At 46.6% G+C, this 15622-nt stretch overlaps 2 protein-coding genes across 2 annotated transcripts in view; one reads left to right on the forward strand and one right to left on the reverse strand.

Moving 5' to 3' along the window:
* The window catches only part of LOC119174495 (U3 small nucleolar RNA-associated protein 14 homolog A), a 48786-nt gene extending 47688 nt beyond the window's left edge, over positions 1-1098 (forward strand). The window contains exon 16 of the mRNA XM_037425424.2: positions 1005-1098. The gene's annotated coding sequence lies outside the window, so the exon portion shown is untranslated. The remainder of the gene's footprint in view (positions 1-1004) is intronic.
* The window catches only part of ss (aryl hydrocarbon receptor spineless), a 172722-nt gene continuing 157894 nt past the window's right edge, over positions 795-15622 (reverse strand). Inside the window, exons 10-13 of the mRNA XM_075894502.1 lie at positions 14853-15440; positions 13685-14138; positions 6484-6526; positions 795-3605 (exon numbers count right to left, since the gene is read on the reverse strand). Coding sequence (XP_075750617.1) covers positions 3592-3605; positions 6484-6526; positions 13685-14138; positions 14853-15440 — 1099 coding nt within the window. The 3' untranslated portion in view covers positions 795-3591. The remainder of the gene's footprint in view (positions 3606-6483; positions 6527-13684; positions 14139-14852; positions 15441-15622) is intronic.

The following is a 15622-nucleotide window of genomic DNA, read 5'->3' on the forward strand; positions in this document are numbered from 1 at the left end:
GAGAACGACGAAGAAGACAAAGAGGAGGACGATGTTGTCAGATCTGTGAGCCAACTGGGCGCCATCTTGTCCACCACCGAGTTTATTCCTCGTTTTATAAAGTAAAGTTATTCTCCCGTAACATCATTTCTTCGCTGGATTATATGGTTGTATTGAAGTGAAGCTTGCTGTAGGAAATTTGTTCTGGAATGCAAATGGGACTTACTGCACTAACCATACATATTTAGACACACACTCCTGTCATTTCTTCCTTCGCAGCAGCTAATTTCTTTTAAACTTTCAGAACCCCGGTGTCAGTGTCAGCCAAAACAGCGCCTTTTCGTCAGCCTCTGTATAGTGCATGACGTCGTCAGTGCTTAATCACTAGAATCATTTTCATCGCTGCTGGAAATTCATTTAAAGGCATCACAATAAGTTCTGCAGTATCTGTGCTCAAATAAAAGCAGAAGTGATGTATTGCGCATGCACTCGCACATTGCTACATGTGCTTAACAGCCTGCATCTGTGTGTCAGTTATGTTACCGTTTTATGTTGTCATGCTATCTAGTTTTTTTGTTTTCTTTCAATGAAACATGTATTGTTTGTTTACAGCTTTTATACTGTTATATCGTTGTGGTTGTTTTGTATTGCATATTTTTCCTTTCTCTTTGCCCCCGCAATATGAAGTCTTATTTTCTTTGTATGTCCTCTCCTGTGTAGGCCTGAAAAGGCCTGCAGTATTGAATAAATAAAATAAATAAGCTACAATCATGGTTTATGATTGCACTTGCGCAGAGAACGCATAAAAGACACACTTCTTTTTACGATGGCAGAGAATCGACTTTATTCTCGTTTTTAAGAAAGACTGCTTCTTCATTCCTAATGTAATATATGTACATATACATTTTTTTGACACACGTAAGCAACAAATCGCTGTTTCCTCACTCTTTCTTTCAGCCTTTTTTTTTATACATCCACGAGCAATTACTAAAGTTTCACTGCCCTTTTTTCTCTCTTCCTTCCAGGAATGCAAGCATGTTCATGCCTTCAAGAGGAATGAAGTGAACCTGTATAATATGTACATATTGAAATAAATACACACTGCAGCATGTACAAGCACAGGCGATGGCTTCTTTACACATGGGTACACATACCCTGCTAACATCCCTCACATGTACTCAATAATTTGATAGTGCACGTGAGTTTCAAGTTGTGGAGCATCGCATATCGAAATGGGTTCTCTGGCCTAGCATTTTTCTTACATCCCTGCTCAGATGTGTGGTGGAGAAAATACCTAATGCTCGCTGAATCGCCGATTCTGAAAGAGAGTCTTGCGAATTCGGCCTCGTTAGCGTGCGATTGTCCAGTTCTTGTAACGCAGAATTGTGGCTATACATCACACTTGGCATAATCTCTGTTTTATTTTTGTGCTTCCCATGAATAAAATAATTGTGGAGTCTTTTTTTTTTTACGAACAGCACAGTAATCCTTGTAGCTGAATGCACCAGTGAATTTGCAGACAAGTTAGTAATATTTTTCTCCCTTTTTTGTTTTTAGTGAAATTTTTTTGGCAAGCTCTAGCTAGTAATCTACGTTTGTAATTTGTCTTCCACATTGTGAAATGATTCTAGTCAACTGATTGCAAAAGCCCACAAAGCCAGAGCACTTTCTTCTCTCATATGCAAAATTAGATGGCGCAAAATCAAAGGTCACACTTGAAAGCTTAGTACTACACTGTTCAGAATATTATGGCACTAATGGCTTGTTTGAGTTAGCTCAATGCTGGTAAACTACTATAGCAAGGTTAATGCTCTTGCACTTATGAAAGCATTGCTAGCTGAAAAAATTTCAGTGTAGGGGGTGTAAAGGACAAGTCATCCCTGTTATAGTGTTTGTGAAGAATGACTTTGGAAATGCTTCTTTGTAGTGAAAACAAAACAGAAATGTTTGTTTTTCTTCCCACAAAATCAAGCATTCTCGCATTCACATGAGCACAAAGATTGCGTTTAAAGCCAGACATTGGCTTTGCATTACAATTTGTTCTCAACAACTTGGGGTGCATGAGAATTCCTGCATTTCTGTCTGTGTTTTTTTCTTCTTCATTGCATCTGCATTCAGTGTAAAGTACTCAAAGTTAAAAAACGACATGTGGTTCTATTTAGCACCTTTACAATCTCTATTGGCCATTCTATTAAAATGAATTTAGCATAGAGGAGACATTCGTGTGTAGGCACCGGCCTAATTACCACTCCACTCATTCAATGTCAGCACCATCTTGCTGTCACACGTGAAATCTTAAGATTATTCATGCCTCGAATCGCTTTTCTTTTTTCTCTTTAATTGTGCAAAGATGCAGCATTGGTATTGCAGATGGTCATTCATATTAATACCCGAGTGGAGCATGGTTGTCCATTGCAGTTATAACCCTCGAGCACACTTCTTTAAACAGGTTGTCACTAGATGTTGTCGGTACACTAGTTTTCTTGTGTGCGTATCTTTGCATCTGCTCTCCTGTTTCTCTTCTATGACAAATCTGCTGTTAGCAATTGGCGCCATTTTAAAAGGTTGAAGCTGCATTATCTGTTATGCAATACCAAGTGGCTGTGATACCCGAACCTTTGTGAACCCAAGATAACATCGGAGAATAGGTATTTGCACGCCTTGACATGTTCAGTGGCAAGAAATATATAGAAAGCTGCAGTGACTTGGGCGGCTTCTGCCGTTTATCATGCATTATTACGATATTACCTTATGTAACAGCCTGCCTGAAGACACTGTTGCAGTAGAGGTTATGGTAGTTTTGTTCCGTCTTCCAAGTTTTATGCTATGAATAGTTTTTGTCGCTAGGTGCTAAAATAGTGCTACAGAAATGGCAGATTGAAATGCTCTGCTGACATTGTGAGATAATCATTCTGCCACTGATGGTGTAACATGAAGTTCGCAAGTATATGTCACTGCTCTAGTTTTTCTGCAATTTCACCGTTTGTAATTCAATGCCTTCTTTTTTTCATTGTGACAATATTTCCTTGCGGAAACAATTTGTTTTTTCAGTCATACTGAGGAGCAGACTAGCAGTGTAACATTGAAGCTGAAATTTGGCATTGCAGCTAGCAGGCAGTTCTAGTTTGACTCAAATTTTCACAGTAGGTTGCAGTTGCAGATGATGAAGTGGCGAGGTGAAGCTCACGGGGTCACCACTCAAAATTGCAGTCTGGAACAAGTTTTCAACGTTTCAGCTCATTCTTTCCTGCTTGTCCGCCATTGAAAGCAAAGCACGTGAAACTAAGACGACAGACAGTCACATTCACAAGCACACGCACACACATGATGATGATGCAGTCCACTTCGTAATGGTTGAAAACACCGGTCACGAGTCTCTTTGCGTCCTTTCTTTGGAGGTCTGTCCAGCTATATGCACGCTCACACACATTCAGTCATTCAGTTCCATGTTCAGAAGAATTCAGTGTGTCGCTTCCTCCTTGGCAAGGCTTCTGTGATACAAGCTGGCAGCTCTGGGAGGCTCCTTCAAGTTTCCTTCAATGATGTCGTGGCTTGTATTGGAGCACTGCACTGGCCTTGTTTACTTCATCCGATGAAGTCCATCTTGGTTTTCTAACCAAGTGCAGCTGAAGAAAAGAGTAATATGAACATATTACATGGAAGTTTTGCAACACCATACAATTTGCATTTTTCTGCCTTGAGTCATGAGGCCTATCTACAAGTGTTGGCGAATCCCAATCTCTATCTCGATGGGAACAGTGCAATGAACATAATCCTTTAAATGAGATAACAGCTCATGCCCCCCCCCCCCCCCCCCCCCAAAGCTTGTTTCATGTATGATCATAGGCATGCACACTGTGGAGGCGGGCAAATGTCACACATTGGCATAATTGGGAGGGGGACAAAGTCAGTTCCATACATTGACCTAATAGAGAGGAGGGCACTGCAATGAATCTTTGCCTCCCATGAAAGGGAATCGTGTGCACGCTTATGAAGTGTCTAACCAGCCAAATTTCAGGCAGTATTTTACACTTCTCCATGGAATTCATCACAGTGGTCCTTTTTGAGCTATAACTTCATACCTTTTTGAGCTATAACTTCATATCCACAGAGCTGAGAACAAGCTTTTTGACTCTAAACCGACTCGGAGGCCCCACTCAAGTACATGTAGAATGCTGAAAAGCCTTTTTGCAACAACCGCTGGACTGACTTAACTTACATTTCTATTGCTCCAAAAAATTACAATTTATATTCATGGGGCTTCTCGTTTCTTGAAAAAAAAAAAATAAATGACTGACATTTAGTAGTATTGGTATTTTATTTCAAAGATTGCTTTTCGCCCAAATGGCACCACATTGCTAGTGATAATGTGTCAGACATTGCTTATTTATAAATAAAGGCTTGTGCGAATATTCCAACACTTCATATATTCAAATGAATAGCATACAGTATTTGAATTCATTTTGATTCGAATTTAAATTATCGAAAATTGTGAAGTATTCGAAATGAACGAATAGTGTATTTGTCCACATTTAACTACTCTGTAAAGGTTTTTTTAACTGCTGTGGAGTAATGATATACCGTGAAGACACTCATAAAAGGAAAAATCTTTACTGCCACAAAGCCCTGCTTGTGAACATACTACCCGCACATAGATTGATAATTCCTTATGTATTAAAGTTTGTTATCCCGGCTTACATGCTCTAAGTATAGTAAAATTTAAAACGCAACGAATTTGCAGGTTATCACTTGCATTCAACCGAAAGTCAAATCCAGATGCCATTCAAAGGTGCTTCCACTTCTTTCGAAACAGAAAAATAACATTTGCTCATAAGTTTGAAATATTAAAAAGTATTGTGCAGGTTGTTGGGTCATGACAGACGCGCTCATTTTTTTTTTCTTTATAATATGTGATATACACTGTAAGAGTTCGATTAGAAATTATTTGACCAAATTGCTATTCCTTTCGAATTCGCTTCCAACCTAAAGTCTACTATTAGCACCAGGCTAATAATAACATCATCGCTGTTTATTAAATTAACGTGTAAACAACATGCATGGCTTATAGTCAACGAGCGGCCTCTCGGTTCTACTGCCTTTGAAAATTCTAGAAAACGCTACCTCCAATATTAGGCGAACGGAAAGAGAGCACAGGAAGCGGACAGGGGCCTTCTTGCTTCGCTCAGCCTCTCCGCAACAGACTATTTGAAAGATGGGGACGCGCGGGCCACTTTTAAGTGTGAATACACTTTATAAGCGACCCCAAACCATCCACCGCCATCGGCGGCGTCCGCAGTCTTCTCTCTATCTTTAAAGGAAAGAGGACTTGGCGGGCTGCAGCGCGACGCTGATAGTCCCCCTCCCCCTTCGCTCGCTCCTCCGCTCTCCTTGCTCGCTGCAGCTGCGCGCGCACCCCTCTCTCTCGCGCGCCCGCCTTCTCTCTCAGTCTCCCGTCGAGAGCGGGTCGTGCGATGGATGTCCCGGAGGCAACGCTACCATCTGGATATAAGGCGCGTTACTCACACCGATATCAGCGTCGCCAACGGATTTTAACTTTACTCCCCCTCATAGCATCACCCCGTGCATTCGCACTTAACCATGTTCACCCTCGGGGAAATGCTTGGGAGTTTTTTCGTTGGGCTGTTGCGACCGATAGCGCGGGAACCGCCAGCGACGCGGCCGCTCTCGGCCTTTCACCACCCCGACCGCGCGTTCGGGACACGACCGAACCTTATCGCGCTTCGACTTGATAACACAGTACATAACGCACGGCAGTGCACCACTCGCCAATCCGCTGCTGCCGTCGCCTTAATTTTGCAGGTCACGTGTCTCGTAGTCGATGACTCGGCACGTTCCGCAAACGTCACGCTTCCCAGCGGCGTGGTTTCGTTCTTGTTGGCGGCGGAGCTGGCGTCTAGGCACCGCGAGGGGCCCGTCGTTTTTTTTTTTTCTTTTTTTTCTACGTCAGGTTGTTTTTACGTGGCTGGAACACGCGATTCTGCGTCGCCGTCGGCGCGGCGCTTTCTTTCTGAGCATGTCGAAGAGTGAAGACAGTCGCGAAGTGAGCGATTGATTGATATGTGGGGTTTAACGTCCCAAAACCACCATATGATTATGAGGGACGCCGTAGTGGAGGGCTCCGGAAATTTCGACCACCTGGGGTTCTTTAACGTGCACCCAAATCTGAGCACACGGGCCTACAACATTTCCACCTCCATCGGAAATGCAGCCGCCGCAGCCGGGATTTGAACCCGCGACCTGCGGGTCAGCAGCCGGCGAAGTGAGCGAGCTTTCCCTGTTAACTGCTGGGCAACTAAGACAAGGTAAGCTGCTTTCTTGTACCTTCATTTCCTCTTTTTCTGCGCTGTTCAGCAAAAACTACACGAGTCCCTGCCAGTAGAGAACACGAAATTATAAAAAGTGAATGTAGTTTAAAGTTAAACGGATGAAAAGTGGTTATGCAGTGAGGCAAACGAAGCGAATGACTTGGTTTGAAAAACTTACGCAAATGTGGCCTCCAAGGCGCCATGGCTTCCATCTGCCATCCCTGAAAATGACGAAAAGCAATAAGTTGGTGAGTTCTTACCTTATCAAAAAGAAATCGATAAGCTGGTGATTGATGATGATTTGATATGTGGGGTTTAACGTCCCGACACCACCATATATGATCATGAGAGACGCCGTATAGTGTAAAGCTCCGGAAATTTCGACCACCTGTGGTTCTTTAACGTGCACTTGAATCTGAGCACACGGGCCTACAGCATTTCCGCCTCCATGGGAAATGCAGCCGCCGCAGCCGGGATTCGATCCCGCGACCTGCGGATATGCTGGTGATTGCTTAGAGGCGTGCAGACACGCTATAAAAAAAATCAGCATGACGTAGCGCGGCTGTTCAACTTAGGACCTAGGTTTTTTAAGGCACCTTTCACATAAGAATTCCTGCAACGGGCGCTCCGAATTTAGGACCTTTATAGACGTCACATTTTCGTTAATGCCCACAGAATAATCTAAATGCACGTCTGTCGCATAGTCAACAAATTATGAACCTTGTAGCGTCTTCTGCGACGGGCGGTGCGTCGCCATCGGACAGTATTACGACGCGCGCGATAACGAAATCTATACTGCAGTATAGTGGTCCGGAGTTTTGTAGACACGTAGCGCCGCCTGTCGGCGCAGTTTTGGGTAGTACAAAGTCCGACCTCCCTGTACAGTTTGTTGCGCAACCAGGTGCAACTGCAGCTTACGAAACAATGACTAAGCTAAATATTACGTGTATTTGCGCATTGAATAATTAGAAAAAGAGAAACAAATTTCTCTCCGCTAGTCGGATGCGTCACCGAACCGCCGTGAAGTGCTTGCTGGTGGTTCACTCGCCAGAACGACGTCGAAAACAAGAGCAGGTGCAACAGCTCCGCGCTTTACAAAAAAATATACCCAGTCGACACTACTATGGCGTTATGAATTGCCACGGATGTAAAGGACATCAGTTTTGTTGATTTCCGCAGCTTTCGCGACGAAGAACGGCGATAGCGCTGGATACGGGCCGTCGCGAACGTTTTGAGTAAGCGAATTGCTCGCGTTCTCCACTGCTGCTTACATGAAAAATTGTGATAATGTAGGTTTTTGTTATTGTTCTGAACGGAGGTGGAGGCGGGCTATAGCCTTTTGGAGCAGCTTTGAAGCAGTAAAAGGGGCGTTTTGGAGCATTGAAACTTAGTTTTGGAGCAGATTTCTTGGGTCACACATCACTGCTAATCAGAATTTTCGAAAAACTTTACTTTCTTATCAACAGAAAAAAACTCGGGGGTATTTACTAAGTATGCAATGCTGATCAAGTGGCCAGACTTACGCTAAATTTATATATATATATATATATATATATATATATATATATATATATATATATATATATATATATATATATATATATATATAATATTATATATATTAAAGCTTACAACATCTAATTTGAAAGCACAGCAACTCAAAGAAAAACATGAGCGGCACGGCGCTGTTATCAGCTACTCAAACGAATAAAAAAATTAATGTTAAAATGCTGCAATGTTCGAAATGTGATTAACAGACTGCATATAACATGAACAGCAACTCAAGACTGCCACTGCTGGTCAATTAAGTGATTTTTTTAAAAATATTAGGATAGGAACTACATGGGTACTCGACGGGTTTTCACCGTCACCGCCATGTTCCGCGTAAACTACAAGTTGGTGACATTCCCCGCACATCATACGTTCTACCCGCGCGTAAATTTGCGCAAGTCGGGGGCGGGGGGGGGGGGGGGGGGGTTGCGCTGCGCAAGCAGAAATTAAACGAGGCGGCCTATCTCCGTCGCTTGGAAGCGACGGCGCACGCGATACTATCCCACCGCGTGTTAGACCTGCCGTCAAATGCTCAAGCAGGTGATGGTGGTGGTGGTAGTGGTTAGAAGATGAGAAAAGGCACCTAAATTCTGCAACCCGGTCGGGAGCACAGCGCAGTGCCTATGCTCAAGCAGGGAGGAAACACGCCGCCCGTCTTGAACGAGCATGAAAAAAATACGTGGAGGAAGAGGGGGGGGGGGGGGGGGTCACTCGAGCAGCAACGGTGAACTTTGATTCTAAGGGCGAGGTTGTGATAAGCTGGCGCGCGCGCTATCGGCAAGAATCAGCGCGCGGCTCGTAAACCGTTCTACGTGGTGCGCTCTCCACGGAAAGAGATCATGCGATAAGAGCATTTCTCTCCGGAGCGGCCGTACGTCCTTTCTTACACCAGCGTTTTGCAGAGTGTCGCGATGTCGAATTCTCAAAAGCGTTAGCCTTCAACCTTCGTATCGCCACGGGGTCGTGAGGTTGACGAAGGCAGCAGCCGCTGTTTTCATGAGTGAACCTTATTTGAGCGAACCTGTGCCCGGAAAACAAAACGTCACTCTACAAGCAATACAAGCTGTAGACTGGTAGCTGCAAACCAGAGCGCGGACCGAGAAACGAAAAAGCACACTTTTTTTGCTGCCAAGCAGCAAGGAAGTGCGTCGGCATTTATACATGTGCCATCGAAGATTCCCGCGTTATCGCTAGCGGCTGCGTAAGTTCCAGAACAAACTATTAGGTACGTGTTGTGCTTGTAATCTCATCGGAAGGCTCTAAGATTATCTAGATTGTTCCCAGTGATTCGGGAGCGGATTGCGCGAGGTAGCGTTACACTCGTAACGGTGCGGTAGCAAAAATATAAAGCGCGTGCGGCATTACCATTACAAATTTTGCTATTGCAGTCACTATTTCACCGGTGAAACTGATTTTTATTTTATTTTTCAGTTTGTACAGTTTGGCTAACAGCTTTGCTGTTGAAACATATATAGAGTCGCATAATGAGGTATGCACACAAACACCACCCTAACAAGATTCATGCATGAACCGAAATACGACGTCACCGAACTAATTTGATATGGGCGCGGTTGTGTAGCCCACGCGTGTTGCTCGGTTGATGATAAAACTTGGCTAAATTTGGCGTTGCACACGCAAATTGCCGTTTAGGCACAGCTCGGCGCAGCAGGTCAGATTGGCGCAGAATGGCGCAGCACGTCCACCCCTGGCAGCTGCAAAGACGAAAATCGTCAGGGCCTCAAGACTAAGGAAACAGTAGGGCCTATGCACGTTCGGTTGCACGCTGTTTGCACTACTCGTTTATGGCCGGCGCGGAGATGTGAGCACTGGTGGCGGCGCTTTTTGCAGTACCGCCTGGGCAGCGTATGACGTCTATTCGTAACTTTCACGACTTGTAGGTGGCGCGACTCTACATTCAACATGGCTGTCGTTGAGATTATCGCCCCTAAAGAGAAAGTATCGGAAAGTACACTTCTGGCGAAGACTGCGATTTTTCGCGCTTCGGTGGCCCTTTTATTTATGTTTTTGAGAAAGTAAGAGAGCGCTAACATAATATATCAAGTGAATAAATGCTGGGTAGCACATTGGGTAGATGTATACGCGCAAAATTGTAAATAAGGCACACCCATACGCCTTCACCAGGCGTTGTGCGTAATAGCGCGCAACGAGTGCCAACGACTGGTGTCATGTTGAAAAGGTATTATAATGTGAGTATCATTACAAATTTCTCAGTAATGTCAGAAACATTTTCGCAGACGCGATTTGTCTTACAGTTTTACTTGAATTCTATTATGCGCAAAGCTTGTTCAGCCCATTTAAAAGTGCGAAGCAGAGTAAACTGACGAAAAAACGTTGTTGTTTCAATTTCGAAGCACAAGAACCATGTCATATTACCGGCACTATGATTTTAGGGTGCTTTCTTGACTAAAATAAGAACAACATAATATGAAGAGAATGAATTCGGTTAGCAGCACGAACCAAACCAGTGGTAATATACAATTTTCACGTTTAAGAGGGGTCGTTCCCGTTACTATTCCATGTTTGGGTGTTCGAGAAGTACAAAAGATAGCATGGTATGGCGCAGAAATGACAAAAAAAAAGCGTCATCAGCAAGTAAGACCGAGCACAAGTTGCTGCAGATCTGAAAGTCATTGACGCGCTTCGCAGACGCCTCAGATGTCCTTTCATTCCAGGTCCTTTCATTCAGGTCCTTTCATTCTATTCTAAAGGTGGGACATATTCCTAATTCAGTTCCGGTACTGTTTGCACAGCCACCGTGTCGATCTAAGCGCAAAAACTGCAAACCTGGAAGTTGCTGTACTGGTACACAAAATGGGTGCTGCATACATTTACGGGCTTTATTTGCCTGTTAATTTTAACCCTATTAACCACTCATGGCCTTTGTGGCGCTAATTTTAATGGGATGTTTTACTTTCCCTCACGGTGTCTGTAGGCTGTGAGCATCGAGGCTCACAATAAGTCGGCTTTTGTCGACTGAGATCAGTCGGATTTCGGAGGAGAAGCTCCTTGAAGCGGCACCCGTTCGTCCCTCGTCGTACGCGTAGTGCATAACCAGTCTTACGGTTTGACCTGCAAGGTGGTGCCGGTGGCAGATTTCTCCTGTGCGTTGTTGAACAATAAAAAATTCGCAGCGTGCACGTTAACTAAGAGCCGAATTCTCCTGTCTCTCATTCCCCGTTAGCAGCCATTGGCATGTACATTGAGCACTATCTGACAAGAAAGGGTTGCTGCGTTCATGATACTCGCTAAGCGTAACCTCCTTGGTTTTAGAAAAGTTAAGCGAGCGTTGGGCTGCAGTGCCATGAATACAGTGAACTAGTATATACCATGAGCTCGAAGTGGTTAAAGATGGGAAGTAAACAAGAAGCGCAAGCCGTAAGAAAGTGTGCGTGTGCCACTTCTCGTTTAGTTCTTGGAATGTCCGCTGGGTGGCGGTGCTTCTATATGGAGAATATTTGATGAAAAGATGCGAGATGGTGGTACTTGGAGTGTTGAATAGATGGACGAACGGACACACGGAGAGATGCATGGACGGACGCACGGATGGCTGCATGGACGGATGGATGCATGGACGGGCGCAGGGGCGGATGCATGAACAATCGCAGGGACGGACGCACGGATGGACGTGCGGCCGCACGAACGGACGCACGCACGGACGGGCGGATGGACGGTCACACAGACAGACGTATATATCATTAAAACATGCGAGCTGGTGGTACTTGGAGTGTTGACTAGATGGACGAATGGACACACAGACAGATGCATGGACGGACGCCTGCACGGACGGGTGGACGTATGAATGGAGGCAGGGGCGGATGCATGGACGAACACAGGGACGGACGCACGAACAGACGCACGCACGGACGGGCGGATGGACGCACAGACGGTCACACAGACGGACGCATAGACGGACGGAAGCAAGAACGAATGGACGGACGGATGTTTCGCCCCAGTCTCCATCATTCACTCCGTGGATATGCTGCCATTTTGTTTTGTTTTTACTTTCCCTTTAACTTGAGAAAAGGGGTTTCGGTAATATCGAGGTCGTTGACAACGTTGCAAAACGACCACAAATGCGGGGCAACAAGAATCAACAACTGCTGTTTGAAGCAGGTCCAAAACTTCGATCATCTCAACAGAGCTTCCGGCCACCACCGCACAGCGGTGCCACGGTACCTGTAAGTTGCGAATAGGCACCGTGTACACGTTGGGAGCCGCCACAGTCACGTGCTGCCTCCAGCGCCAAAGCGGTTACGGCAGCATATTCGACAGGATATACGGGTACAGTGTACTAGAATCACTCTAATACGGGTGTGGACGACGCAAGCCACAGCGCCAAGTGAAAATACTTGACATGTGAAATACTGTGACACGTCCCCACTGCCCATAGAGTCGTTGATTCTTGCTTCCACATCCACACGAAATAGTAACCAGATTCGTACTAGCTCGTTTAGTCTAATCGAGCGCAGCGCCACGGCAACCATGTGTGCGAACTGAAGGCAGAGGAAAACTATTTTTGTGTCATACGTAAACACAATGCTGCTGATAGAGCCAGAGACTTAACATACCAAGCTTTCGGAAATGTTTTCGGGCCACTGTCAGCAAAGTGCGACAAATGCACCTTGAAATGTGCGATGTCACGCGCGCAGATTTCGGCGCGGAATATAAAAGTGGTACTTGGACCTTGATTTTCTCCTCTAATCACGAACTGATTATGGTAATTCATACATAACACTTTATTAATCTAAAACCAATTAATTGTTTCAATTTGGTGTCTTTTTTAAAATAATCTGTATTAAACCGCAAAAATGACGCAGTCGTGCCGTGCCGATTCTGCTGGTTTACAAGTTACAAAACGCTTTGCTGTGGTGCGATACATGCAGTGTTGGAAAGTTGTCCGACTCGTTTTCTCGGGCGACGATCAGAATCTTACCATCGGCACACTGCAGGAAAATTTTGATCCGGCGCTGATACATAAGCCCGCTCCTAACCAACTTCCCTTTGTTTCCGTTCTATTTTTTAGGGGCGGAGCTCCTTGGGATGTGGGTCTGCCCATCCTCCGATGGTGAATGTAGCCACCGGTGGTACATACCCGAAAGAGCGGTCTTTATAATGTCCGCTGGATGGCGGCACTTGTATATGATAAATGCACGATGAAAAGATGTGAGATGGCTGTACTTGGAGAGTTCACTAGATAGATGGACGGACGCACAAACAGACAGAGGGGCGGACGGACGGATGGATGAACAGACAGAAGAACGGACGTACGCACGGAAGGACGGATGTACCGACATCATACGAATGAACGCACGGACGGACGCATTGACGGACGGAAGCAAGAACGAATGGGCGGACGAAAACACGGACGGACTGACTAACGCTTCACCCCACCAATCATCATTCAGTCCGTGGATATGCTGTGATTCTTTTATTATTTTGTCCTTTTTGCAGATATATTTGTGCAAAGTTCATTCTAACATTACATTACTGGTCCACAGCAGAATGCGTTCGGTAATTGGGGCAATAAATGAGATATCAGGCTCGTCTATGTAGGACCAGGCTCGTCTATGTAAGATCTCTGCCTTTCCTCTATTTGCTTTCTCTCTAGAGCAGCGGACATAGTAACCACTCTGCCTTTACTTTATTTGGTTTCTCTCTAGAGCAGCGGACATAGAAAAAAAAAAGCTGTGTAAACTATAAGAACGGCCCGTTGGCTCATTGCTATCACATTGTGACGCAGACTACGAAAAATTACACACGCATGCTGGCCATAGTTTTCGGAGCCGACATGCGGCAACGCGTCTTACCTCCGGAACCATTTCGTGCGTGTATGTGGGCGCCGCGGCGTACGGCGTCGGAGCCACCCGGGCGCCGACGGGACTGGAGCTGTTGTGCGGCGAGCTGGTCTTCGGCGCCGACGCCAGGCCGCCCCATTTGCAGCCGGGGTCCGCCGCGGAGGCTCCAGACACTGGGTGATGAGGCGTCGTGTGAGGCGGCGGCGGGGGTGGAGGAGGAGGAGGGGGCGCGCCCCACATGAGCACGCTCTGCCGCGTCATGTCTTCCTTGGGCGCCGGCACGGCTGTCGCCTTGGCCGGCCTGAGCAAACAGTCCGAGAGGCTGCCGAAGCCGAGCTGCCTGCTGTCGGGAAGCACGGCGCTGTAAGGGTCGCAGCACGAGGCCTTGGGCGCTTGGACGCCGTTGTACTTGTCTATCTGACAGGCGTACAGCTTGTCGTCCTTCTGCTCCTGGTAAGTCGTATACCTGCGCGGTGACAGTACGAATAAGTGAGCAATTTCGCGTTATTTTTTGTGTGGTGCGGTTCTGCGGGTAAGAAGAGCTTAAAAAGTACAGTAAAGTAAAATAACAGTTTATGTCAGAGTGAAAGCTCTGTGTATGACAACGTCTGAAACGGCCCCGCCGCGGTGGTCTAGTGGCTAAGGTACTCGGCTGCTGACCCGCAGGTCGCGGGTTCGATTCCCGGCTGCGGCGGCTGCATTTCCGATGGAGGCGGAAATGTTGTAGGCCCGTGTGCTCAGATTTGGGCGCACGTTAAAGAACCCCAGGTGGTCGAAATTTCCGGAGCCCTCCACTACGGCGTCTCTCATAATCATATGGTGGTTTTGGGACGTTAAACCCCACAAATCAATCAATCAACGTCTGAAACGACATTATCAACATCAGTGACCTATTAAATTATGGTAAATGCACGAGAACACATGCGCCACTGATAGGAGATTCACAAAATGATACCACCCACAACTAATCGCTAGTGATCAAACTAGCTGCACTAAATAAAGAACCTCTGTTCATCAAGAGACGTATTAAAACGTTGCTTCGCTTCTGTGTCATTCATGAAAAAAAAAAGAACCGCCGGACGTTACTATGGCATGCGCACACGATACACACGTCGCGGAGCGTTACAATGACGGGTCTTTCAGTGACACGAGCCAAACAGGAAGCGCATCAAATCCTTGCCTGGTGGCGGGGTCGAGGAAGCCGTTGCCGTACTGGGGATACTCGGGCGCGTAGTATCCGCTGAGGTGCCGGTAGTGGAGGAAGTTCTCGGGTGCCAGAAACCTCGAGTTGTCCAGGAACAAGTTCTGGGCCGCCACGCCGTATCCCGGCGGAAGCCCGCTGTCGCTCGCCGCGGCAGCTGCGGCTGCAGCGGCAGCGTACGGCGCTGCGGTCGCGTACATGTTGCCGTAGTCCTCGATGCTGTACGTCGTCGGCGGCGGCGGGGGCGTGGGGTTCTTGCTCGACGAGGATCCCTTACTCCGCTTTCCGCGGCTCAGGAGGTCGCGTATTTGCGACTTGTAGCGTCGGTTCCTCTGACAGCGCAGGATGAAGTCGTTCTCGGACATCAGCGCTCCGCCGGCGTCGCCGGTTGAGTTGGCGTTGCAGTTGTTGCCGCTGCTCGCGGCCCCGCCGCCTCCTATGCTGCTGGCGCTGTTTCGTTCGCTGCTCGTCGACGAGCAGCTACTGGACGTCGTCAGGCCGGCGTCCAAGTAGGTGACCTTGAAGTCCATCGTCCGCTTGCCGAGCAAGTCGCGGCCTTCTTCTTCCCTGGAGAGTAAACATGTAACTCTTAAAGACTCATTCGCATACCGAGACAGAGCTCACGTGATTAAGTTGATCGCTAGCGTTCTAAACCACACTCAAGTCACAATGAGGAAGGTTGCAAAGCTTGTGTCTTGGTCGAAATGGGGCGATACTCCGCACTAATAGCTCGCTTCACGAATTTCAGT

This window comes from Rhipicephalus microplus, chromosome 5 (assembly GCF_043290135.1).
Source record: "Rhipicephalus microplus isolate Deutch F79 chromosome 5, USDA_Rmic, whole genome shotgun sequence".
Classification (NCBI taxonomy): Eukaryota; Metazoa; Arthropoda; class Arachnida; order Ixodida; family Ixodidae; genus Rhipicephalus; species Rhipicephalus microplus.